Genomic DNA, 27807 nt, shown 5'->3' with positions numbered 1-27807 from the left:
GCTTGAATTTTGATTTGTTCTCAGTCGAAATTTGAATGAATATCACTTGCCAGCAGCTTTGATTTAGAAACCATCAGTTATCCACATAGACCATCTTGTGAGATGTCAATCAGGCATAGGTCCTCCGTGATAATCTATTTTTATCACGCTCGGGAGTGTAGCTATCAGCATACGCCTGTCAGCTAAAAACTAATTTGATTGTCCTCCAGTGCCATGTATAGTTAGTATGAAATTAAATACATCTATTTTTAGAGTTTCTACGGTACCTTCATGTGTTAATTAGAAGGGACTTCATGACATGACATGAGTATGTATAGGTGTAGGTAGATGCCACATAATATATTCGATACCTTAGGGCCTTGTGAAAAATACAGTGGACCAATCGCAGAAATATAAAACCTTATCACCCGTTGAATGTTCTGCAGGCTAATTGGCCTCCAATTCGTATCTGAGGAAGTGCAACTGTGAGTTTCAGCAACCCTTGTTCTTGGCTTACCTGTTCCTTCCTTCGGCATGTTGGTCATGAGTAGGTAGGCGAGTAACGAGAGAGTGCTTTTGGGTTTTCCATCCACATCTCATGATTTCATGTTGACCAATAGATGTGCTCTTGTGACCCTGAGTGGGTCATATGTCTCACATTGATATCTCAACATAGCTAGATAGAAGTACACAGTGAAGAGCCCACACAACTCTGGACAAATCCTGTAAAAAAGGTTTCATACATAAAGACAGACAGAGACTGGTAGATGTAGGCCTACAATAGACAGACAGACAGACAGACAGACAGAAAGACAGAATGCAAGTTTCCTTGGACAACATATTTCAATTGACACAGAAATGAACAAACCATCTACACACAAAGATGCCCTGCACTGGTAAATCATCTCTGATTGAAAGAGGAAAGAGGTGTAGTAAACAAGACAAACATAGACAGGAAAGAAGAAAGAGTGAAGCTAAAACAGACAGACAGACCACTGGAAGGTTTCAAGTACATTTTTATTCCACTAAAAACCATGTGTCTCTCAGCCAGTAAAAGCACTCCTGCCTTAGGAAACATCACAAAACACCAGCAGTTTATTTAACCCACGAGTTCAATCCTCAGTGAGAGGGTCATCATTTAAACCTTTCCTTTTCTGGCAAAGTTAAGATAATTTCCCTCAGTATATGCAACAGGAGGAATTAAGACAATATACAAGACAAGTTCTAAAATATAAAAGCTTGCTTTTAAAATGAAAATGAAATAAGAGTCAAACTGATTTCTTTCAAAGGTTTCCTTCATGGTCTTTCTTGCATTCTCTTCCTACAGCAAATTGAACATTTGCCCTTCCATCTCCCCATCACCTCAGGATCACTTCTCCTTCTACATTTCCTGAGGCTGTGGGAGTTTCTTACAAAATCTTCAATCTCTGTTCCTTTTACAAGACGACCCCCCCTTTCCTTCCAGAAATGGTACATTCGAGAAATGGTACATTCCACAACAAGAGGTATCCAAAGCCCACCTTCGGTTCACTAAAAAGAAAATAAGATGGTGGACTCTGAAACTTACAACTTTGAGAGCTTTGTCCCTGAATTGGTATGGCCAAGACTTCATCATTCAGTAACTTGGATAGCAACGGCGCCTAATTGGTACCAGGAAGAAATGAAGTGTTGGGTGTTTGTTGCAATAAACCATGTCATAGGACCCTGGTTTAACTTTGCCTGTTTATCTCTCCTGCAAACAGGGCTGAAGCAGGCCTCAGGGTTGGTTCCTACTTCTGCTTGTGATCTGTACCATCTCCGCCAACGAAGATGCCCATCTTGTCTGTCACAGTGCCGGCCTCTGCCTTAACATCATTCTCTCATCTCTCTCACGCTCCTTCTCACCACGCTGCGGCAATGTCTCACCGCAATGCGGTCCAAACATTAGGACAATTCGATTCCTTTGAAATATTTACAAGCAAACAAACGAACAAACATGTAGATCACTTCTTGTCGCACATGTAGCAAACAGCCAGCATAGCTCAGGCAGCAATGTGAAGTTCAGTGATTGAAGCTATGCACGGTTCGGCCGGTGCTTGGGCAGCTCGACTACAGGGAGACACCTCTTCACACCAGGTCCTTGCAACACATTATTTCTTATCACCTCCCATGAGGCAGACTAGAGTGCAAACTAAAAAGCTTTACAATTGTATCACCATTAAATCAGCATTGGTAGCCTTGTTAGTCCTATTACACTAGCAGCGGACTGCTAGTGTAAACTGTCGTTAAATTATCGTGTTGGCTGATAAGTTGAATGCCACAGGACTACAGAGCAGCTATATGAGGTCCAGTCCAATAATTCCAGTTCTTTCTTAGGAGTCCTTTGGTGATAATTTATCAAGAGATTTTTTAACTTGCAATAGTCTTTTATCCTCTTCTACATCTGGTTACTTCCTGCAAGATTTCAGGTTATTCCACCAAAACACATCAAAAACACACGACTCCCAGAGTAACAGTAACCAAAGTAACCAAATCAAAGCTGTGTTGTAACATGGATAAAATAAATCAGTTTGAGTTTTCCTGGGAATTGATGAGAGATAAGAATATACTGAGATGCAAGATTTATGCCAGACAACTGTCATAATCCCTGTAAAGTGGCACCGCACAAGGCATCTTGTATTGATTTGCAGCCCAGCCTTTGTGTGAACTGGTCAGGACCTTTGCTTATAAAGCAAGTTTGCCGAACACCAAAAAAAAAGAAACATCACAGGTCTCAGTCTAAATGGAAGACAGTTTAAAAACATGTCTTCCAGGGCAGTCTAACTGCTGAACTGCAATTAACTTGAGTGAGGTCAGTCACTTCTGAGTCTTTTTTGTTAACTAAGAATGTTTCTAAGCTTTCTGTTACTGTTGGGCTTATCTTATTTGACGTTATCTTTGATTTGAACTGCTGACTTTTGTTGTTGCCAAAGGGATTTGCCTGGTATTGTATCAGCATTCTCCAAAACTTCACCAGGTTATGTAACTCACCTGCAATATGGCCACTTGCATCTCAGGCATTACCAGATGGCTCTCAAATGACATTAAATACTTGAAGACACAAAAAGAATGGTAAACCTTTCCCTCAGAATATCCCATAGACCCTGCCAGTTTATTTTAGGGAAAGATAAATTAGATTATGCAATTTTCAAAAGCCCAGTGAAGCACATATAAAAGTTCATTAATTGAAAATAATTCATTGATTTCTAAACCTTATTAGATACTCTACTATTGCACGGCTATAGCTATAATTTAAAATCCATTTTAAGGGGTAAGGGATGTTGGTGTTTGACACCAGAACTTCAATTACATCAGTAGAACAGAATACATTTTCTCTAAACTGGAAAACAAGTCAATCTGGCTTGATAATCATTTTTTATTTTGGGAGTGATTCAAATAATTATTTGAACAACATTATATCATACACATCATAACTTAGTATGTATTACTGAGAACAGGCAATTCTGAAGAATTTGTTCTCCTGTGTCATGTGTGTACTCCAATTTAAATCAATGGCCACATAGATATTTGTGTTTAGTGATTTACCACTTTGTACGTGCCACACATATGTGGGATACTGTCACATGGGGGAGTGCCAGGGTGGTGAGAGGCCTCCTCCGGTGCAGAATCCCCATCAGTAGTGCATGTAGCCGGGCCTCCACACGTTGGCCTGGATGCCCATCCTGGAGGCGACGAAGTGGGGCTTGGGGACCTGTATCGCGGGGGACCGCGGAGGGCAGAGCTCCGGGGCGCTCTTAAACTGCTTGGCCGCCTGCAGGCCCCTGTAGCCCAGGCCCGATTGGCCGGCGGACGGGGCCGTGTAGGGGACGGGGCCGGAGGACAGCCTGGGCATCTGGGGCAGGCCTGCGGTCGGGGCGGGGCGGGGAGGAGGGGGCGAGATGGGGGTGAGAGGAGGGGGCGAGCTCAGGTCGGAGCGGCACAGGGGCTCAGCGAGGGAGGTGGAGGAGCGGGGAGCGATGATGGTGGGGGTCAGGGTGGTGGGCGCCGACATGGGCGTGGGGGTGGAGAAGCGCCTCACCTCGTAGACCCGGGCCGTCTTCACCGGGATCTGCCTGGGGGAGCTGAGGGAGCTGCCCACCAGGGTGGGGCCCTCCCGCTGAGACAGGTGGGGGCCGGGCGCGAAGCTGAACATGGCCGGGTTCAGCTGGTACGGCTGCCTCCGCATGGCGTCCAGGGCCTTGATCCCTTCTTTCTGCCGGCCACGCTTTGAGGCCTTGGGGTCGGAAGCCTTGGGGCCACGTTGCACCACCGGTGGGCAGGAGGGGGACAGCAGGGGGTTGTAGCCGATCGGCGGAGGGGCCCGGATGTTTGATGAGTACTTCCAGTGGGAGGGGAGAGAGGGCGTGGGGGAGGGGTCGCGGGACCGAGACAGAGGGGACATGACTTGGGGATACTGGGGAGTGTTGTCCACCACGTACAAGTCCATGCGGCTCTGCTTGCGGGCAAATATCTCCGCGCCTTTCCCCCCTCCCAGGGTGATCGCCGAGGCGGAGGGAGTCAGACGCGGTTTGGGCGCCACTGGTGGAGGGGGCAGTTTGCTCCTGTAGGAGTTGTAGGCCTCAGCCCCCGAGTCGTGTTCTGGCCCGTACTCGAACCCTGGCTCCGGCCCGCCCAACGACCTCTCGTCCAGGCTCTGCACCATGGACAGCAGCTGGGGGTTGGGCGAGTTCTTCTTCTTCTCTTCTGGCCGAGTGAACAGGGCCTTCCTGGACCTGTTGCGCATCGCGTCCTGCAGGATGCCGGTGCGACTGCCGGGTGCTGCAGGGGTTGCTGTGTTTGCGGTGGGGGAGAATGACATTTCTGGGGCGACCTGCTGCGACACGCTGGGGTAAAACGGTGCGATGGGGGTGGCAGGAGCAGAGGCTACCCTGGGGGCGATGGCCGGTGCGGGTCTGTTTGAGATGACAGGGGCGGCTTCCAGATACATCTCCATGGGAGGGGAGGTGTAAGTGGGCGAGACGGGTAAGGGTGCCGTGGTGGGCCGGCTCTTCTTGGCCGCGTTGGGTCGGAAGACGACGGGCGCGGTGGCGGCGCGGTGGCTGATGAAGCCTGGGGCAAAGGGCCGGGCCGTCCTGTTCAGGACGTTGCTGGAGGGCAGGTCGGGCAGCTCCGTCGGAGGGGGCGAGGCCAGCAGATGGGAGGTGAATTGAGCCTGAATGGCGGCCGGGGGCCGGGCCATCGCCATCGTCATCGTCGCCACTGCCGGACTCTCACCAATGTCCCCGTTCATCATGGGGGCCGGAGCTGGACTGGACAGCTGCGCTTGAATGGGGGGCCATCCCGCGGCGTCTACCTCCATCGCGGGCGTCTCCGTGAGCTGTGGCGGGGGAGGGGCCGCCGGCTGTCTGTCCGCCACCCACTTGGCGTGTTCGGCCGCCCTCCTCCTCTGCTGCTCGAACAGCTGCGCCCCTTTCCCCGACGTGGCCGTCAGCCCGGGGTCCTCCGCCCCTCCGTCCTCCTCCACGGGGCCCGCCGAGGCCTTCTTGTCCAGCATGACCAGGCAGTCGCTGTCCCAGGTGGGGTCCGGGGCGACGGGGAGGCCGTCTTCGTCGAACTCGGACTCGCTGCCGGGCAGGACGCCATCCTCCCCCTCCTCCTCCTGGGAGTCCTGCGGCGTGGTGTCCTCCTCCACACACCCGAAGCTGGTCAGCGTGTACTTCTTCGACCGCTGCCGGCGTTTCTTAAACATCAGCACGCCCTTGGAGTGGGGGTTGGGCGCGTCCGTCAGCAGGCAGGCGATGGTCCGGCACTTGGTGCGGGCCTCCTTCACCTGCTTTTCCTGCTGGGTGTCGCTGCGGGGAAGCTCTGCGTTTGGGAAGAGGGGTTTAAGGGGGGGGAGAGAGAGAATAGGGATGCCTTACTGAGCGCGCTTGCAAAACATCTACGAGGGGCTCAGTGAAATTTACACCACCGCCTGACTAGGCCTCACTTTCAAAAACTCAAACTCAAACTAATTTCCTAGTAAAACAAAGGTTACGTCAATAAGATTTTATGCTCTTGGAGAGCATTCATTTTGGCATACTGCTGGGACATGCCTCAGTGTGACATTACAATACCGTCTACGATGTCAAATGCCAACGATCCTTGCTAATATCCTCCTTAAGCTGCATGATTCACTCAAATCATAAGTTGGTCTTCCTCCAAACATCCTTCATCCTTTGATACAGTATTAGTTTGCAGCCTACGACCATAACTCAAGTTTACCTACTTAAATGAGGGCTTTTACTTGCTTTTATACCAGCACGTTGCACGTGAGGAGAATAAGAAAGTATACATCTGCTGGATTATTGATAAAGATGTTTTTCAACAAATTAATCTTGATGTGCCGGACACAAAAGCTAAAAGATCACGGGAATGGCACTCCAAGCAATTACTTTAGGTGACCTTTCTGGCATGCGCTGGACGCATTAGTCTGGATGATTACGGTGAGACAGGGGAAGTTTTATCATTGACAAGCAGCCACGTCTGACCTTTAAGACGAGAACCCCAGTGAACTCAGACTCTAAAAGCAGCGTGAGTGTATTCAGCAAGCATTCATCTTTGTCATGCCAGTATAACTGCCGTCAGCAAACGGTTTCCAAGCCGACGGCTGCCGGGGGTGGCAGGAACACGGGAAAGTTAAGTCAACAAGAGTTGCTGACACTTCTGGGGTCTTATGTAAAAGATACGGTTTACTACAGTAAACAGAACGTAACAGCACTCACAACCACTCAGTAACATACATAAACATTTGCGCCCTCTCAGAAATAAGGTATGAAAAGTGCCAAAAAAGGTACAAAAGCTTGTCATTGGGGTGATACCCTAAATGTACAGAAATTATACCCATTGCCATTGGATTAATAGTTAATTTGTTCCTTTTTTGTTTCTTAAAGGTAATTATGTATTTCTATCCAAAAGTATTGTACATTTGGGAAATTTGTTCCAAAATTTGGGAAATTTATTCAGAACTAAAATGGACCACCACTGTACCCTTATTTCCGAGAGTGTGCCCGCTATGTATTTTTATTCTTACTTTCATTAAACCACTTTTAATGAAGGTAAACGTCTGTTCTCTTTCACAGTGATCAACTGACGATGCAATGCAAAAAGATAATTCAAGGGATCCATAGCCAATCTGATTATAAGGCCTTATCGAGTAGCATACAGCAGAATTTCTAATATTTATTTATTTGTTTATTTATTTTACCAGAGAGAACTACACAACTGTAATCAAACACCTGCCATAGCATGTCCCCTGACAAAGGTGCACTATAAATCTCATGTCCTAAAAATAAGTAAGTGTGACAATGATACGTGGCAAGTGACAATGTGACCCTCCAGAGTGCGCGCCGACATTTATTGATATCGTTCGATGGAATATTTTTAGACGGTGTGTGCATTTATACTACCTCTTAAAACAGAATGATTGCAAATAGCCTCCTGTCAACTTCCTCTGTTTCTACAACTATGCTTGTCCATCAAGAGATTGTGTGGCCAACCCGGAGTTTTATTTAAATGTAGGCTACTGTAAGTGTAGCCAGGAGGACAGGGACTTTTTTTTGATTCATGAGCAAAAGTTCACATCCGTTTATGCAATGTAATGTAATTAAACTTTACTGAAACACGAACAACTACATGATGTATGAGTTGTAAAACTATAAAATAAAATGTAGCTGTATAATTTGTCTCCCAGTTGTTTAAAAATAGTCTTTGGCGGTTTATTCATTCATATATTGAATTGGCTTTTAATATATAATACAAGGAACATAAATGATTTAAGGAATTTAAGTTCTGCTGAATATATTATGAATCTGTGGATTTTAAGTCCTGTGTAAAGTACTCTTGATAAGCTACATATTGCTGTGGAGAAGTTTATAAAAGGGCATAATGAAGACTCAACATGTACTGTCATTGCACATCCAAACATTTCTGCAGGAGAGCAGTCAGATCTGTACTATCCCTGCGCAAGCACACACTTCCGACTGAGAAACGATAATTCCTACACACTTAAAGTTCGACCCCTGGCACCCCACGAAGTGAAAACGGAAAAAGACGGAGGCAGAACTGGGACAAACGGAATGTGCATCATCCAAAGAGGTCACGTCTCCGCGGCCCACGCGCCGCCATGCTGAGGCGTGACCTCCATTGTGGCTCATTGTGAGCTCCATTGTGGCTCATTGTTTCAGAAAAGTACACCCAGAAGATCCTTGGAAACACTCCATCCACCCCCAGCTGCAATGGAGGGAGACTGCTTCCATTATGGCTGAAATTAGACATGCCACCTACAACCTGAAAAATTCCACATGACTCAGTCTTTCAGTTCTTACGGATTCCTACAAAGTCTCGCCAGTGTAAAAGATTCATCAAATAACAGTCGTAAGAGTATTCAGGATGCGATTCGTGTCCAATAAGCTTGTTGCACCCCGGTGGCAGGGCCACAATCCTATTTGACACCAGGCCGGTTTACCCTTGTGAGAGGCACTTAACCCCCAACTGCCCCAGTGAATATCGTGCTGTACTAAGTCAAATGTAAACTATGTGAAACACCCGGGGCGAGGAATGCCAGCAAGGCAAAGGAATAATGTTGTCTCTGTGTGCTTCTGCCCCCCCATGCATTCCCATTCCAGGGGCAGCTGCAAACCCATCTCCTAACTGCCCCATACACCTGCAACATTATTTCACTGCTGGGCTGATGAACAGGAGCAGCTGTCATCCGAGGTTGAGGGTCTACTCTATCTACGGTCCCTTCATTTACTGGTCCTGACCAAGCACAGTGTCCATACCTAAGAATGATAACAAACTAAAACCCAATTTCAGTGAAACATTAAACTACAGGTACTTGATCGTTAGTCAGAAAATGAATGTCAATCAACTTTTTAATCCAAGAGTAATTCCATGACAAATTGATGTATTGTACACTGAGAGAATTTTTCAAAAGTGTATGTTTTTTAATTTAAGCAGAATAGACTGAATATTTGGTAATCCCAGTCCTATGCACTTGCTTCCAAGTCCTCAGCTCTTGACCAGAAATGTCCAAACTCTTAGGACAGTTCGTTTTTGAGCAATGACGTTTAACACAAGGTTGGACAAGGTAATCCCAGATGCACAACAAAAACATCTGGATCCTCGTTACAACCGGAGCAATTCTGTCCAGAAAGAGACAAGGCTGATGAATCTCCTGCCATCCAGTTCATTCAGCTTTACGCTGGCTTCTGTTTTACTGGGTAACCTGTCCTCCAAATTCCACTCTGGAACATGACAGCCACCATTTCTCCTGCTTCTTTTCCTTCTGATAAGTCAACACCTTCTAACAGATTGAAAAATGGCTGTTGTACCATTTTAATCATGTTTTTGGAAGCCACTGACAAGGCCAATGACTAAGGAGATGTAGATTAATGAGTTAACACAAGGAGACCCAATGGTTTTGTTTCACAAAATGTATGACACTGTTTCTCACAGAATCTAAGACAAGCAATGCGTGTCTTTTTTTTGTGCCATGGAATATGAAACACGGGACAACATTTGAGCTCCCCTGCACCGTCCGTGTGTCTGAAACACAAATGTACATTCTTCAAATGTTACAATCAGTAATGGTTCAGTGTAATAAATCACGTGTTACAGTATGTGTGTCACGGATGGTGAATAGAATGCAGCATCAGACACTATTAACAGCAGTGGTGTGGCACCAGAGCCTCCCCGTAAACAGGGACCTGTTTGGCATGTCTGTGTAGTGTGTGTGTGTGTGCGGGTGTGTGTGTGTGTGTGTGTGTTTTGTAGGAAGGTATGCAAGTCTTCATGTTATTATGCGTGTGTAAAGTAGTACACATGGGCGTTTATGTACGCAGTATGTTCTACATGTCTACTAGTGCAGAGCATGTGCAGTGCTTATAAATATACATACATGTGGGACTTTCTATTAGTGTGCTTGAACAACATGTGTATGTGTGTGTGTGTGTGTGCATGCGTGTGTCTCTGTGTGGTTGTGTTTGTGTGTGTGTGTGTCTGTGTGTGTTTTGAGAGAGAAGAGCAGTCATCTGGCCATTTGATACCAGGCAGCAGCTGTAAATGCTATTGCCACTGCGCAGGTGCAGCGCCCTGGTTATCGGACCGGGATGCAGAACCAGGGACGAATATAGCTCTGGGGTCCGCACTGGTCATGTGGAGGGGCTGAGGTAGCACCTCCGCTCTTAAAGGAGTCCCGTTAGGAAGACACAGCTCCTCTCTGCGGCCTCAAACCACACAGGGTCAGATAGAACATCTCAGGTGGTCGCATACAGCAGATCTGGTGAATGTGGTCCTTCATATCTCTATCAGTAGAGGTGTGATCAGCCGTTCTTTTCCTTCTATTAGCTAACTGCCTTCAGAATGAAGAATTGTTCATGCCTTTTCCACAAGAAAACTTCAAATTGGTATCATTGCTTCTTGTGTATTGGGTCTGATAAACCTATATGAGCCCACTCAATTCATAAGGGTTGTCAATAAGGTGAGCAACATTTGTCCCTTGACTTACAACAACTGTGCTTTGACTCAAAGGCAGTTTGAATGGATTGCATTCAGACCATATTGTAAGTAATCTTCAATGCATTGCCTTCAGTGCTTTCTGGCCAACCCTGGTGATGTTACTTCACTTTCTGGTAATGACATTTTTTCATGCTTGCACACGAGTGTGGGATTATAGTTAAATATAGGATTGACTGATCAAGCTATCATTACCAAACTCTATTCAAAGGCTAAGCTTACACTGTACCATGAGCTCACAGTGTGGAGGTGGTACAAGTGAGACATTAACCCTACGATGAGCAGGCTTTTTGGAATGTTTTCTCTTTCAATGTTCTAACTCGGTGTTCTAGAACGCCATTGTTTCATTTCCTAGTAGATTGTTACACGGCGTTAGAATGTTCAGATATGAAGTTACTCACTGGCTTGTTTGGCTTTGTCCATGTAGGTGACGGTCAGTTCCTCGTCCACAGGGTTGTCCACGGGCCCCACCATGGGGACCAGCTGTCTCCGGGAGGCCAGCTGGAGGGCCCCTCTGGCCCCCTCGGGCGACACCAGCGGAGGCAGGGTGTGGGGCTCCTGGAAGCCGTTGTCCTCCTCGACGAGCCCGTCCTGGGGGGCCTGGTCGTCGGCGCTGAGGGAGGAGTTCTCGGTGGACGTCTCCGTCAGGGACGACCACTCGCCCTGCTGCAGGGGGACCTGGAACACCACCTCCCGCCGGGCCACCCCGGGGGCGCAGTCGTTGCCGCTGGTCTCCTCGGGCGACGCCCGGCCCGGGGCGCGGCTGGGGGGGCTGCGGTGGCGCGGCCGGCGGTGCTTCTCGCTCGCCACGTCGGCGTCGCTGTCCGTCTCGCCGTAGTACGCCTCGCTGCCCTGGGGCGAGGTCAGCCCCTCCCTGCCCCGGGGCTCCTCCACCACCACCGGCGCCCCCTGGTGGACCTCCTGCACCGCGGCCAGCGCGGGTCCGGCGTCGGGGGGCGACATGGCGCGCAGCGCGGCGCGGTATTCCTTGTCAATCCGCGGGGAGGGCGCCCGGGTCAGCAGCACCACGGACTGGAATCCCGCCGGAGCCCTGGGGGAGAACAGGAATAACGGTCTCCATGACAACGCACGAGACCCATCACAAACAACACGGCCAGGACTAGCGCACAGCACCGGAAAAATTAAGCCGTCGATAAGTGAATTAAACAAATGAAGCACCTTGCGGTACAAAATAGTGGGCACAGTGCTTCACATTGTACTTCATAAGCTAACTTCTCTACAAACTGTGAAACTAATTCCAAATAATTCAGTAAGTTCAAAAAAATGGCATCCTGGTAATATTTCTGAACATAGAAAAAAAACTAGTCGATGGGCTTCACAAGCCGAATTTATGAATTCAGGGGCGATCCGGTCCAGACATAAACATGAGCGCATACACCAAAGCGGGACGCGCGGTCATGGGATTGATATGCGATCGCATTCGGCCGCGCAGCGCTGACCTTCTGACTCGTATGTGCAGGGACCCCGGGGTGCTGTCGATCAGGTTCATGGCCTGGGCGTGGGACAGCCCGCCACAGGGGCTCTCGTTGATGGACACCAGCTCATCCGCCTCGCGCAGTCCCGCCCGGCACGCCTTGCTGCGCTTCCGCACCTGGGCCACCGCGGGAACACACAAGGAAAACTTTAAGGTTCTACCGCACACTTTCAGAAAAAAATGGTTCCAAAAACTAATCCTGTATTTCCATAGATGAACCCCATCATCAAGGGTTCTTTGTTGGGCAAAATGGTTCTTTGATTGAGATGGCCGAGTTGATGCTAAAGCTCAACAACCACACACAGTTACCTGTGACCTGGTACACCCCCTCACACACCCCCCATCTAAATGACACCCCCCCATCTACTTGTGTAGTCTCTAGCAGACCTGGGTCAAATATGTAATTGTTTTGGATACTTTTCTCAGCTCGGTTGATCTTGCCAGACAAGCTTGGTAAAGCATAGGAAAGTATTTGAATCCAAATCAATGAATCCAATACATATTTGTGCGGTCTGACGACAATGGGAACGATGAGAGGCTCCGCTAACAGGGCTTGCTGTAATACAGATGCCCGGCTAAGTCGCTAACAAGCTAACCGGCTAAAACAGCCTGTGACACGGCGTGCTGTCATCGCCGTCGCTCACAGCTTGTTCTACCAACTCCGCATAGCAACCCAGAGCGAGCCCAACCAAGACTGCACACGACAAAGCACATAGTGTGGGATAGATATACATGTAGCCGCATCGGGCAGAGTATGTCGTGTAGCATGTCGAACACCAGGAGCTGGGGTAACATATATTCCCTCTGAAACACGGAAAAGCGGGAGCCGGGTGCCGCTAGTACAAATGGGGAGCCTGCGCAGTCCAGTCCGGTCCGGTTACTCAGCATGCATTTGCATTGGCAAAATGGAGTTTGTTGTGACTTTAACTGTAAAACGAAGTTGTTGTTATTATTATTTGTCGTATTGACTTGCTAATATAAAAATGTTTGAGAACAAAGGAACATTGAAGATAGCAAGTTATGAACTATGTAACACATTTTCTTTTGCCATTTGCGTTTAAAGAAATTATAAAAAATTAAATTTCAGTAAATGGCAGCAACGTATTATTTCCACGTTTAACCACAGAGCTCTTGCAGAATCTAATTTAGGGAGCCTTCAACACACATAATCATGACAAAGGCATATCTGATTACAGGCAGAAATCAATTACCAAAAGCAAAGGTCAGACAGCTCGAGAACGCCATTCACTTATGTGACTGGGTGGTGAAAGGGAAGGGGGGGGGGGTCGTCATTTTCGGCACCTCAGCACGGGACACTCTGGTCCCGGTGCTCTCTCCAACAACCTGGACCAGGAGCAAAGCACCAACGGTGCCCAGAGTTGGTTCTAGTTGGTGAGCTCTCCCCAGGTGGCAGAGCAAAGACATCGGCCTCCAACGTCTGTGAAAATTACCCATGTAACAAATCACAGGCGCTGTCACGCCAATCATTGGTAGAAAACAACATCTGTTCCTCAACCTCGGAATAAAATCTTTTCCCTGCGGGGAAGGAGGCTGGAGGAGGCAGCCCGGGCACTAACTAGAGGAATCTCGAGAGGCGGGAGACAGCTGGTGCTACCGTTTTGTGTGAATTCCTCAGGTCCACCAATCAGGTGAAAACAGAAAAGATGACACACACCTCTGAGCTCATCGGAAACGAGAGGAAAACTTGCCTAACCGCCAGTCACCAGTCAAAACCCAGAAACAGCCACTGACTCAGTGAGGTTTCGTATATCAGGGGTTGTCAAACTCTGTCCTGGGGGATCAGCTATTGACCCACTGCAACCCGTCAATTCGATTGGACTGTTATTTTTCTTAATAAGGAACTATTGTTTTGAAGGATGATTTATTCTTCGACAACACATTTTATCAGGAGTGGCGACACATAAATGCCATGAAAGATAAACATCCCATATCCACATCCCAGGAGTTTCATATATACTCGTGCTTTCATATTTGGCAAGTGTTCCCATCAGAAACTGTTTTTGTTTTCCTTTTTTTGATTACATTATTGACGATAGTAAAACAAAAATTGGTAAAATAAGTTCATTAACTGAATGATTGAAAGTGGGAAAATTATTTAAAATTGGAATTTTGAAAACGGAACAGATGAGACATAGGTTTTCTCGTACTAAATATTACATTTACACAAATCATTATTCTATAATACATTCCATAAGACATTTTCTTAGTTAGGCCCAAATGTAATTTGGAGGGTAAATGGGTTTATGCCTAATTTATGCCTAATTTTCTATCTCATTTGTTGTGACCTTTAAGGCTTATGTTTGATCATTTCCAGCTTTATCAGTAAAAAGGGTACTTCATAGCACAGGCAGTGTTCCGCCACTGACTCACAACTCCCCCATCCAACTCCCCCTTCACTCGCGTCTCCGCAAACATTACTGAGGGTCTCGAGGAATGATGGGATGCAGCAGCACCGCACGCCTCGTGTGAGTGCAAAAGCAATTTGCGTCAACCTCCCCAGTGGCGGTGTAATTGAATACGGCATCACTCTGGAAACGTCAAACATACAGTGGGCCGAAACTCGAGGGAGGGCGGAGATTGTGTGTAGCGAGACGATGAAAGAGGGATGAATGAGGGGCGGACGAGGGGCAGAGGAATGAAGCACTCATCCGCGACAGGGAGCTAATCCAGCAGAAGGGTAAAAACCTGTGCTCGACCGTGCGCAGGTATCAAAGGGAACACCGAAAGACATGGCTGAGCGTTGTCTTTGCTCGCGGTTGCCATGGGCACAATCGCAGGCACGCTCCGCTCGCCGTGGGTTACGAGGCACAGGCGCGTGCCTCCGGCTGACAGCGGCGAGGTGCCGTGGACACTGTCCGTGAGCTTCTGCGAGGCTGCCGTCCCCGTCACCACATCTACGGCAAATACCAGTCCGGTCACCCCCAGCTCACCCTCCATCTTCTGTCTCTGAGGTCACCCGTCTAAAGGACAGGAATTAAATACCGCGGTCATCCCCGTGAAAATAGGATGTCCTCCTCCGGCTTCCGCCGAAAGCAAACCCTTGGAATATCCCGGTGCTAAAACCAGGGATTCACAGTGTGACACAGCAAATGCATTTCTTTCTAGTTACACAGGCATACTGTATATATGTGTTTACATCTGATATAACCATAATGATTACAGGCTGTTTTTACTCGCTGATTGGAGGGGCGTTTCATAGCCACCTTGTACTCCTCCTGCCCTGTCAATGCACTGGGAATTCCAGCTGTGGAAATGATGTGACCTGCTAGCTACACCCACAACTGTCACATTGACAAGGCTCTTTGAATAATATACCTAAAAACAAAAATGCTTATTGTTTACTATTAGGTTTGAGATCTCAATCACTTGACTTTATGACCTGGCCCAGAAGGATAGTACAAAGAAAGTAAACAACAATATATATTCACGTATATACACAGCACATATTATATAAATGTTGTCATAAGAGTCCTGATATGATATGACATCTGGAATGATCACATATAAACCACACCTGCCCTGAACACTATTCAGCTCAGCTCCAATGGATTGTTTACAAAGGATCACCTCCACAATGCCGGGACCATCTAGATCAGTTACAAATGCTCTGAGGCTGGGAGGTGTTTCAGGATTGAACACCATAGGCCCTGCAGAGATTTGATTATTAAAAGCCCTGATTAACAGGTTGTAAGAGGGTGTGCAATTTCAGAATAGCTCATTTAAGAGCTGGGCTTGACAGAGAACCCCCCACCCCCCCCCACCACCCTTTGAGAATGGAATGGAATGACCCAGAAATCAACAGGTGGTCTCTTCTCTCTTAGGGGTGGGAAGCACCCCTAAAAAATAAACAAAAACATTGACTACTCCGCGTATCAGCTTGATGGTAAAACATATTCCCGGGGGACCATTATTAAACACGGGACTGAAACAAAAACTCCTTCTTGACCTTACTGAAACCCCATCCAGGAAGGCAATGTGAGTCTTAGACAACCGGAATAGCCCATCGATCGACAACAACAGATTTTTCATAGTCAACACTCAACAAAAGCAATTTCTCTGAGTATATGTACCGCACACATAATACTAATTGGTGCCTGAATGGAATGCTTGCAGGGAATTAGACAGTGGAATCTGTACAATAATTTGATAATGGGGAGATAATGTTAACTTGATTTGATTTTCACTGCAAAGTAGTGCTCACATAGTCTGGTGCCGCTGACAGTTACTATAAAATAATAAATAGTACCAAAATATGGTTTGTGAAATGTCCCATGTCTCAAATGAGCATTCAACCAAGGCAAATGTATCCCAGCACAGAAGGATTCCCAGAAGGAACAGGGATAGATCAGAACTCACACTCAGGGGAACATGATCCTTTTCGCCCTAGACACTCTGCAATTCTGCAGGAATTCTACCCTGACTCTGGAAACAAAGAGAGTTCTCCGCATTGAGGAACACGGGCAATGCTTACCTTCTGAACTAATTTCCAATTTAACACTTCGGCAGATCATCTTAGTAATGTCATAACTGTCATACCTCAGCTACTCCTCGTTGCCAGCGTGGGATTTTACACATGGATATATTAAGGTGTGAATGCAGAGACTCTGTGCCGTGTCACACATTTCTTTAATATGCTTTGTCCTTGCCTAGAGTCACAGCTGGAAGTTTAAAGTTCAGGGCTTCGTGTATCTCTCCATGGACTTCATTTGAGGACCACACCAAGGGCAGATGACTCATCAACATAGTATGGCCCACTTCCAGGAAACAAACATCAATTGAAAACACTTAAGAAACACTTTCGGAGCCTTATACTGATAAACCGATAAAGGATAATCAAAACCAGATTGGATCTATAACATATGGGAAAAGCAGAAAACAAGCCCATCATTCAAACTAGCCAGGTCCGAACTTTGGGTATTTGACACCTCCGAGCCCCAGCCCACAGCCTCCGCTCCATGCTTGCTTCCCGCTGGGGTCCCGTATCCTTACCTTGGCCACCTGCAGCGGCTTCTTGTGTTCGGCCCCCCCCTGTAGCCGAAAGCCCCAGGGCGCCCCTCCGGACAGTGTGATCACAACCTCCTCCACGACCATGGCTGTCGCTGCGTCCGTCTGCCTGTCCGTTCGGTCTGCGTTCGGTCCGGGGCCTCAGTAGTATTGCGCCATGTTTGATGCTGGCCCCCTTCAGTGGCGGCTCGCTAGCTGTTTTTCCAGCAAAAAATCGTCCAGCCCGGCGTCGGGGTGGACACACACACACATGCACACAGGCGCGCACGACGCGGGCACACACACACACCTGGCCTGAGTCGGGCACTGCAGAGGAGCAGGCACTGAGACTTAAAATAGTGAGGGGCCCAGGCCACTGCCACTGCTGCTTACGCTGTGGAATTTGCCGCTTTTCGGGGGGAGGGTCCAAGCCCTCCCCACCCTGGTCTCGCCACACACTTGTCCTGTCAATCTGGCCCCGGCTTGGCTCTGCCAAGGGATGCTGATAGTCTGGGTGGTGGGGGGGTGGGGGGGGGGTGCAATATCGGGGGCACTATTTTTGGATTATGATTCAAGTGTGTGTGCCTGTGTGTGTGCCTGTGCCACATACACAGTGTACAGGGAGTGCAGGGAGCAGGCGAGGAAGACTGCAGATCAAAAGGAGGAAGGGTATGGATGATCATACACAATGATTTACTCCGGGATGGAATAAATGGGGTAGAGCAATTGTAGGAAATTGACATAAAATACTATCATATGTGATGTGAATGAATAGTGTAGACCATAATATTCTTGAGAAGAAACACTTTCATGAAACCCCATGCCCTTTTCCTAACAAGCAGTGGCGAATCGCAACGTCCCACTAGCTAACTAACAGCAGGTCTGACTGCTGTGCTGTGATCGGTCTTTCGCTGTGATGTTCTGGTAGAGGAACTCCTTGCGTTCCAGCTTATGTTTCCTGTACCACTGCTCTAATGCTGGGATCCCTGGCACCCAACCCATCTGCTGAATAGTCCCCTTTACAGTATCGCTGCTCAGACACATGAACTAGCTTATGAAACCAGGACAAAATTCAAGAGATACATATTTACTTGACACAAAGTGAGGGTCAAATAGGGTGCTGACAACTGCTCACTGATGTAAAATGTATTCATTTCAATTGTAGACTACTTTTAAAAAACTGGAACAAGCAGTCTTCAATCTACCATCTACGTGCATCGCCATGGCATCCACAAATGAACAAAAATTATGTTTCAATAGTATCACATTTTCAGGCAAGAATTGTCAGAAGGTAGTAGAATGTGTTCATAATGGTGAATAGTGAGCCATCTTGGTAGTTCAGTGCACCTCTGCATGTGCTAACTAAATTATGAGACATTTTGGTTTCAAATTCTTGGAAGTTTTTTTAATAGCCTAGCAAGTAGGAATAATGAATTAAAGTAACGTTGCTGTTCTGCACTAGATCTGTGAATATACCAGCACTAACAAGCAAAGCCTGTATTAACTCAAAATATACTTTCCTTCCTGTACAGTAGTTAACCAACACACATCATATTCCAGAGTAAAATACTCTTCAGTAATTGTTCACCACATTACAACTGCCATACCACTTTGCCACCACACTGTGGATCTTTCATTAGCTTGCAAGCCGTCTCTAGCTAAGTTAGTGTGTGGGTGCGCCGGCGCAGCATCCGGGTGCAGACGTGGCACACGGAGGCTAAACTTCCGGCGTATGTATCCGACATCCGAGGTGGAGACGGCGTAAGGGGAAGGATTAGTGGATATTTCACTCTGGAACGAAAGGTCCGAAAGTACGGCGAGAAAGCCAGACGAAGGGCCACGGGCGAATTGATCCGAGGGCAACGACTGGGGACAGCTGTCCGCTGGACTTGCTCTACACGCCATTAAATACTGTTGGAGGTGGGTGCGGAAGAGCTTCTGGCCAAATTCCCAGAAAATGATAGGTAGCTAGCTAGCTAGCTAGCACAGCTAGCTTGAAATAGCAGAACCCCACTGTTTCGCCTGTTCCAGTTACCCTGTGTGTCACGGTTCAACCCGGCGTGTAGGCCCCAGTTAGGAGTAGGGGAGGAATTTTGCGGATACCTGCCGAATTATAATGTTTAGCTAGATAGCTAATATGATACCGCTCGTAATTTCATTTTTAACAATTAGGAAACCAAAACACAGTTTTGATAAGAGAAGTGTCATGTTTGGTTTATAAGTTGGCTAACCTGTCCTTGTCCTCTCATTACAGTATGTTAGCTAAGTTAGCTAGCCGTTGTTTGAAAATGAGTTTGTCATGTTCTAGCTAGCTATCGTTAGCTAGCTAGCTGTGAACAGCAGGCGATGGTAGGGTTTTGCTAAACGCCGCTGGTAATTGAGCTAGCCGACAGGCTAATAGTAGATGTTTAGCTAACGTTAGCTCGACAAGCTACATGGTTACAAGTTAACTTAACCGTTATTTAGCTAGCTAGCTAGCAAGCTAAATCTGTTCGCCTTGCTCTGTCTAAAGCTTACACATCTCCATGTTTCTAGCGTGAAGTTACTTATGGTCTCCTTAAACTAGGAAGGACTGGTTCAACAGGCCTATCCAACAGCAGATCTAACGTTAAGTTAGCTGGGTAGCGTTACATTTAGCTTATGTATTGCTTATTTGGGTAACGTTACATGTAGTGTATGTTAGGTAATTTGGTATCTGACGTTTGTTTGGTTGTGTGGAAAAACTGTCGACCTGACTAACCCAAGAATCAACTCCATGCTGACAGAATATCCATGCTGACATGGCCTATTAAATCGCCAACAGTCTTATTTTAACGAGCTAGCTAATGTGTAAACATGCTGTTATACCTCGCTGCTTTTATGACGCTGTTAGGCTATTGTTCGTGGACACGTTCCCTAGAGCTAATTGTTCAAACTTCACGTTTAAGCTTGAAGTTGACTTGTAATGTACACACGCCCCTCTCGACTATATACCACTGCATAGTTGCACAGCTGCCTATTTTCGTATGATAATTTCTGCCAACTTGTTGGATAAATGTCTTTTGTCATTTGAATTGGCCTCCTCTGTTTTGGGCAGTAGTGGTCAAGGTTATTGAACTCCAGTAAACTCGTAAAGAATGCTGATTGAGCAGCACTGTATGACAAGAGTTGTTCCTTGTTTACTGTTATTGTCTGTTAAAAGTCTCGATGAGTTACATTGCTTGTTTTGCACTCATTCTGCAAACTGAAACAAGATGGTTAACTGGCTCTCCCATCATGAGGCAATTTAATGTAATTTTCTCTGTTTACGTTGGAGCTTTTGTGGGAATTGGGATATGTTGGTATATTTGTAGATTTTTGGAAATCATTGCAATTGCGTTTGCCTAACCTTTCAAATGTATGTCAAGGCCCTTGGATCACATTTCAGATATTGCAAGACTACTCCATGCTTTTGCAAAAAAGAAATAATTTTGCTGTCAGATCATTAGACACCAGTTGACCACAAAAAAAAAGTTGCAATTGTTTTGATTCCAACATTAATCAGTTTCTATTCAATACACGGACTGTGTTGAATGTGGGGAGAAAAACACTTTCGGGAGCCTTTTGTGTCCCTTGTGAATGATTCTTGACAGTAAATGTTGTTTCTGTGTCAGATTTAGGGATGAACTCAGAATGAATGTGAATCAGCAAGCACACATGGCCTCCCCGTATGGTCAGCCGCCGCCTGGTTACCAGGGCTACCCCCAGCCTGGATACGGGGGGCAACACGTACCTGCGGGCTACCCTGCCCAGTACACAGCCTACAACGGCCCTGCCCCTGGGTACCAGCAAGGAGCACCACCTCCAGGTAATGAGACCGTTCAGAAATCTGGGTGGGAGGGAGCGTGCCAGTACCTCGACCCACGGCTAGTCTTCCCCTGTCTGATGAACTGAAAAAATCTGTGTGTGATAATTAAGTTTCAATTTTGACCTTGCCCCGATTAAGATGATCAGATAATGGCGTTGAAGGCATGATGACTTCCAGTCATAGCCTTTTTCAATACCTTCATAATTTGACTTCCCTTTAAACTTCCCAACGGAGTAAAGACGAGGACTTTGTCCAGTCCCGGAGCCTTGGGGAACTGCCCTATCCTTGGCAGGGTTTCCACCAGGTGTTAATAGCAGAGGTGCTGTGCGTCCCCTGAATTCACGAGAACCTCTGCAAGCATCGGAGAAAAATCTATAAAACCTTTGACACAGCTCTCTGGAAAAAGGCACAGTGGTACTTATTGACAGAATTGGCATTGTGACGTTTTCACCAGGTTAGGTGTATTTTAGCTACAGCCAAATTTGGCCCTGCTTTTCTTTCCTCTCTGCTAATTAACTGAATAATTAGCGCTACTGATGAGCCAGACTGGCTTCACACCCGACTCCCAGGTAGCGGGAGGGTGGATTTCTCATGGATTGTGCTTTGAGGAACAGGATTGTAGGCTATACCAAGTGAACACCACAGCTCACCGTTTCCCACCACTACTGCTTACCCAGAGACGCTTCCTTCTCCACTAACCGCTCTCCTGGGGGAAACCCTGCCAGGTCTAGATGTTAATGAATTGGCCTGGTTGAATCTCGGCAGCCTTGCTTTGGTGTCTTCCTTGACTGCCAGTTTAGTTTACTCTGCCTTTCTGCTTTTTGTATTTCAGGATATTCTCCTTATTCCAGCTTTCCCTCTAAGGCTCTCGACGCAAACGTAGTTTCCGACCTGTCCTGTCCTTCTCCTCTTGACTTGGGTAACTTGTTTCTCTCTGCTTGTCTGATCCCTTCCCCTTTGTGCCGTGGCGTCGAGGATTGTGACATCGACGCTGATTGACGCCGGCGTTTGTTTTTCGTATTGACATTCGGTTCAAGCGGATGTGAAAGCTTGTGTGGGCTGGTTTCGGGTGCCAATGGTGACGGGGTGGGAGTTCCTCACCGAATGCCATCGCATAACCTCACTTGTTTTATGTGGGTTTTATCTGACTCGGCTGATTAGCCCGATTAGATCTCAAAAACTGATTTAAATGTAGGCATGTTTCTCAGGCTAAAATTGTCCCCGTGTGAATTGCAGGAATGTACATGTACTTGATCTAGGGCCGTGAGATTCTATTTTAAATGAAAGGTGCGTAATAAGTTGATTGTATTATTATTATACCTCGCCTGCCTAGGTACAGCGCGGCAGCCCCCCAGCTCCGGGGCGCCCCCCGTCTCGGCCCCCCAGGCCTACAGTAATTACCCCCAGGGAGGGGTGCTGAACGGCCCCCCCTCCATGAACAGCCAGCCCCAGAGGTGAGTTTGCAGAACGCGGGCGTGACGCAGCGCCTCAGGAGCAGGTTCGCGGAAAACGCACGCTGCAGGACTGCTCTGAACAGTGAAATCAGCCATTTATTTCTGCACAGCGGGTGACGCTAGTCTGCACATCTGCTCCCTTTTTACCTTGGGAATTTCTGGATAACAGTCAAGGGCAGAGAAAGTAACTCTGTCTGCCGGGTCATTTTTCCAAGCCTGTCTGACACTATAGGGGCTTTATGATTGAGCCACTTTTGCCAAAAGAGTACCGAATAATGAATAATAATTTCTTATTTAGCTGATGCTTTTCTCCAAAGCAACTTACAGCTGATTAGACTAACCAGGGTACAATCCCCCCTGGAGCAAAACAGGGTTAAGGGCCCACAGCTGTTCGGATCTTATCGTGGCTGAGCCGGGCTTGAAGCACCAACCTTCAGCCCGGCTCAGCCACTAGGCTACAGGCTGCCCCAAATTATGTAAAACATGTCATTTGAAGGCATGAGAAACCATTCTAATAATTTATATTCTCTTGCTTTCTGTCTTTTATGGTTAAATTTTTAAGAAGATGGATGATTATGACTTTTTGAGAGTTATCGGAGCATGGCGTTTAAAAAAGTAATTAAGTACTAAATGTGCACAATTTAAATATTAAACATTGCTGACTAATCCGTTACATTAGTGAGTAATCTTCTGTTCCCTGTGGAACTAAACAAACAAACATAATGGACTAAGGTTGATGGCATATGCTGCTTTTGGTAGCAGCTCAATCCAATGGAGATTGTGCCATCAAACAGTAAATGCGTGTTTTGTGGAAAGGGTAGGTGCATTCTAAAACAGGGATGCGAAACTCAAATCCTGGAGAGCAGCTCTGTGGGTTCCTGCACACAAGTGTTACATTTTTTGTCTAAAGAGTGAGCACACCCTTGTGCCCTGGGCCTAATTTGAATACTGATTATAAGGAAATTGCAAAAACCGGCAGAAACTGTGGACCTCCAAGGGGGTTTATCGCAAAGTAGGATTCCTGAGTTAGCTGGATAAGTTCACGGAGTGAAACCGGGAATCCTTCCAAAACTGGGACATGGACTGATGTAAAAAGCGCTGTTCTGGGTTTTACTCTGTGAACTTATCCAGCAAACTCAGTTGTGATATACCTTTTAGGACTGTAAAACGTTTGTGTTGAAAGATTACCTGTGTTGTTGATTTTTGGGTTTGTTTCGGCCTAGGCCCCCTGTCTCTCAGCCCTACGTCCCACCCCAGGCCCCTCCTCCCACCACCCAGCCGGCCTATCACCAACAACAGTATGGAGCTCCGCCCACAAGCACACAGCAGACGACCAATCAGATGGCTGGCATGCAGATCAGCTCCACAGCACCGTCTATGGCTGCTCCTGACTACGGTAATTAACTCTCGATTCATCTCAAGAACGATCAGGAAATGTCCCCTTCAGCGTCACGACAGCCATTTTGTGCCACAACAACCATGTTATATCAAACCAACAGACTAATATCAGCACCGTTTCAGTATTAAGCGCTGACCTCATATATCAAACAAGCCATTTCCACTGGGAAATGTGAAGCGGCTGTGAAGCGGTTCCTCTTGGTGATATTATATTTAGTTTTCTGGCCTGTCACGCAACTGAGTGCAGTTAATGCACGACTCATACCCTCCCCTGTGTCAGTAGCCTGCGCTAGACGAGTTGAGTGTTTACATGCAGTAGGAGTGTTTCTCTGGGGTTGAGTTGATTGTGCGGTTGACAGGCTACAGTAACTGAACCCTCGTGACGGATCACTGAAACTTCTCTTCTCTGTTTCAGGCCCGCCCCCTTCCTCCCAGGCTCCTCCCACCACTTTTGCCTCGTCCGCCCCGCCTTCTTTCCCCCCTCACTCAGCCCCTGCCCCCCAGCCCCTGGGGCCCCCTCCTTCTGGGTACGGGGCCCCTCCTCCTTCCCACGGGGCCCCCCCTCCTTCACATGGAGCTCCTCCTCCTTCACACGGGGCCCCCCCTCCTTCACATGGGGCCCCCCCTCCTTCACACGGGGCCCCTCCTCCTTCGCACGGGGCCCCTCCTCCTTCACACGGAGCTCCCCCAGCTCCACACGAAGCCCCTCCTACTTCCCAGTCGTCTTTCCCCGGCTCTGCCCCCCCCTCCCTGCCGCCCTTTTCGGGCGCTCCCCCTCCTCCCCCGCAGCAGTCCTTCTCCTCCGCGCCCCCTCCGTCGCAGCCCCCGTATTCCGCCGCGCCCCCTCCCTCCTCTCAGCCCTCGTTCGGGGGGCCACCTCCCCACTCACAGCCCCCCTTCTCTGGGGCGCCGCCTCCAAACTCCCGGCCACAGGTATCCCCCGCCCCACCGATGTCCCAGCCCCCCTATAGCTCCGCCCCCCCAATGTCCCAGCCCCCCTATAGCTCCGCCCCCCCAATGTCCCAGCCCCCCTATAGCTCCGCCCCCCCAATGTCCCAGCCCCCGTTCAGCTCCGCCCCCCCTCCCTCCGCCCAGCCTCGGTTCCCCGGTGCCCCACCCCAGCAGCCCCCCGTCTCCCAGCCTGCCCCTTTCCCTCAAGCTCCGCCCCCCGCTGCCGGCTTCCCTCCCCCACCCACAGGGGGCCCCGGCCGACCCCCCAGCATGCAAGGCCCCCCCCTCCCGCACCAGTCCCTGTCCGGCCCCGCCCTGCCCCCCCAGGCCAATCACATGGCTGGAGCGCCTGGCCAGCCCGGCATGCCCCTCGGCCCCCCTACGGGACCCATGCCTGGACCCCCCCCACCAGGAGCCATGCCCGGGTACCAGCCGCAGCAGAACGGTGAGTGCTCCTCCACCTCCCAACCCCGTGCTAAACACCCTGACAGGCCTTCTGCAATGAGGCTACGAATGGAGCGGTTTCATTAGGTCCATACGGTGCACACAGTACCTCACTGACTGTATGTGGAAATGGTACTCCGCATGACTTATTCATGGCAGTCCTTTGCATAGTATAGCCCAGGGGTCAGAAACCGCGGTCCTGGAGAGCCGCAGGGTGATCTATTAAGTCGTTACTTAACCGATCAAAGAAAGCAGTTGATTTCAAGATGAAAGTTTTGTGAAACACACGTGGAGCAGAAGGGCACGCCGTGCGTTCTGCGTTTGCGGCTCTAATGTGTTTTCGGTCGCCGTGCGTTCGTGTAGCGCTCATCATTAATTGACGGTGCACGGCAGCTGTGCTCTGCGCGGCCGCCGTTGCCGTGAGTGACGGTCCCGCCCCGCGGGGCTGAACCCGAGCCCCGGCCGACACGGCGCCCTGCCGCGGGACGGGTCGCCTTACCGTTTCGGGTTTCGGGACCGGGCCCCCGTGGGAGATTCTGTTACCGCCGCCGGCCTCCAGGTTTAGTCTCTGCCGCGGTCCCCACAACGTAGCGTGGAACAAGACATTCCATCGCCAACTATTGTTTCCGCGTCTGTGTAACGCGATTCTAACAGGCGTGTTTACAGGACTGCCGGGGACTTGAGGGGAGGTTAATGCATGCCCTCACGTGACGTGAGGCCAGTAGTTCACCGTCTTTATTTGGGTTGGCAGTGTGAAAGAATTGTGAAATCGCATTGTATTATAACTTGGACAAAGGTCAGTAGGAGAAAATGCAATTAACAAGTGCATACAGGTTACTCACGCAGTATGTGCCGCGCTGTTCCTTCAGTACCGGAATAGTCCAGGACTGCTGAAATTAGGCATTCAAAAGAACCCATTGTTCTGAAGCCCGGTGTGAATCTGCAGTTGTTTGTAAATAATAATGACTTTATGCTCGGGCTGGGCTATATTCGCCAGCAATAGTTATCGAATGCTGCAATGGTCATTGACTTTTAGAGGCCGCATGAAAAGCTTCCGGTTGCGCGTGGAAAAGTTGTATTGACCCTCATTCCTCTCCACAGGTGCGTTTGGGCAGGTGAGGGGCCCCCAGCCTGGCTATCCCGGCTCCTACCCCGGGCAGCAGAACTTCGGGGGCCAGGCGCCTGCCCCGGCGCCTGCCCCCGCCCCAGCTCCGCAGCCCCAGAAACGGCTGGACCCCGACTCCATCCCCAGCCCAGTAAGAGTTCCCCCCCCCACCCCCTGTCTGCTGCCGTCTCTCACTGTCTCTCTGTCTCACTGTACCCTCTGTGTGTGTGTGTGTGCGAAAATAAGCACTATCATTGACACAACCGTTTGTTTTTGTTGAAAGGATCGTGTTACTGTAATCCTATTCAAGTTAAGTCTGCAATGGCATCATCGAAGAACTGTTGCTTTTTTGTGGAGAGGCATAATGTGTGGTAGACAATTGTTCAGTTATTTCAAAAAAAAAAAAAAAAAAAAAAATTCTCATGAAACTACGAATGAATTGCTTGCTCCATAATGCGTTATTTGCTGTTGTCGTCACAACAGATACACACGCGAATGTTGTACGCTGTAGAGGGGCGTCACAAAATGGACGCTGCCAGTCAGACTTGAATTTGAATGAGATTTGCAGTGCCTGTTCGTGGCCGTCTTCTCAATGTAAGGGCTGTTTGGGATGTATGCCGGATCTGAATTTCAAATTTCGAAGAAGTTTGCTTCATGGATGCATACGGTTGTATACAAACCTAATTAAGAAAATGTCCCTTTGATGAACTGACCTATGTCTACTCTGTGTGGTTAAGTTCGTTTCTGATTGGCAGCCCACTAATTCGTAAGAAATTATGATTTGATTCACACAGAGCCTTGAATATGCAAAGAGGTAGTGTTTCCTACTACCGATTTCTCCATGTGTGAGCTGTCCCTTCCTGTGTGTGCAATACCTACGGTCATCCCAAATATCCCAAACACCCCTCAACCCCACAGATACCCCCCCATCCCCAAGTGTTCTTGGATGGTTAGATTAGGAGACCTGAGTGTTCTAGGATGGTTAGATTAGGAGACCTGAGTGTTCTAGGGTGGTTAGATTAGGAGACCTGAGTGTTCTAGGATGGTTAGATTAGGAGACCTGAGTGTTCTAGGATGGTTAGATTAGGAGACCTGAGTGTTCTAGGATGGTTAGATTAGGAGACCTGAGTGTTCTAGGATGGTTAGATTAGGAGACCTGAGTGTTCTAGGATGGTTAGATTAGGAGACCTGAGTGTTCTAGGATGGTTAGATTAGGAGACCTGAGTGTTCTAGGATGGTTAGATTACGATGTCTAACCGTCTGAAGAATTGCCTTATTGGCACCGGGAGACATTGTCAAAGCCATAAAGGCGTTTGGTTAATGACTTTTACATTTAATTTAAACAGCAGCTTGGGTTTTCTTTGTTTTCGTCGACTTCATGCCCGTTTTTTAAGCGGTTCAGTATCCACTGCAGGTAATTACGGCAGGGATAATTGGAAGATTTGTCTGCGGGGGGAAAAACAGTGAATAGAAGAAAATCAATAGCCCCTTCTCAGTTGTTTAAGCGGGCTGTATTTAAATTGTAATTATGTAAGCTCCCGCTTGTCAGCAGATACGCATCCTGTTATGGAAATGACTTCAGGAAGAATGACTTGACAACCCGGAGTAGTATTTG

The 27807-nt window shown here is 48.2% G+C and overlaps 2 protein-coding genes across 2 annotated transcripts in view; one reads left to right on the top strand and one right to left on the bottom strand.

Annotated features, from left to right (window-relative positions):
• Positions 1 to 979: 979 nt before the first annotated feature.
• Positions 980 to 17383, bottom strand: synpo2la (synaptopodin 2-like a). Its single transcript, XM_061228145.1, has 4 exons — positions 17021 to 17383; positions 11976 to 12127; positions 10917 to 11566; positions 980 to 5823 (listed from the first exon to the last, which is right to left on the bottom strand). The coding sequence occupies exons 1-4, from the start codon at positions 17120 to 17122 to the stop codon at positions 3632 to 3634; spliced, it is 3096 nt and encodes a 1031-aa protein (XP_061084129.1). The 5' UTR covers positions 17123 to 17383; the 3' UTR covers positions 980 to 3631.
• Positions 17384 to 18731: 1348 nt separating this feature from the next.
• The window catches only part of LOC133118086 (protein transport protein Sec24C-like), a 28329-nt gene continuing 19253 nt past the window's right edge, over positions 18732 to 27807 (top strand). The window contains exons 1-9 of the mRNA XM_061227791.1: positions 18732 to 18934; positions 20647 to 20840; positions 21673 to 21759; positions 22174 to 22294; positions 23518 to 23690; positions 24375 to 24625; positions 24686 to 24792; positions 24913 to 25088; positions 26189 to 26343. Coding sequence (XP_061083775.1) covers positions 20666 to 20840; positions 21673 to 21759; positions 22174 to 22294; positions 23518 to 23690; positions 24375 to 24625; positions 24686 to 24792; positions 24913 to 25088; positions 26189 to 26343 — 1245 coding nt within the window. The 5' untranslated portion in view covers positions 18732 to 18934; positions 20647 to 20665. The remainder of the gene's footprint in view (positions 18935 to 20646; positions 20841 to 21672; positions 21760 to 22173; positions 22295 to 23517; positions 23691 to 24374; positions 24626 to 24685; positions 24793 to 24912; positions 25089 to 26188; positions 26344 to 27807) is intronic.

The sequence above is a fragment of the Conger conger genome, chromosome 18 (genome assembly GCF_963514075.1).
Source record: "Conger conger chromosome 18, fConCon1.1, whole genome shotgun sequence".
Lineage (NCBI taxonomy): Eukaryota > Metazoa > Chordata > Actinopteri > Anguilliformes > Congridae > Conger > Conger conger.
Note: the sequence above shows the minus strand (reverse complement) of the source record. Positions and strands in the feature narration are given on the sequence as shown.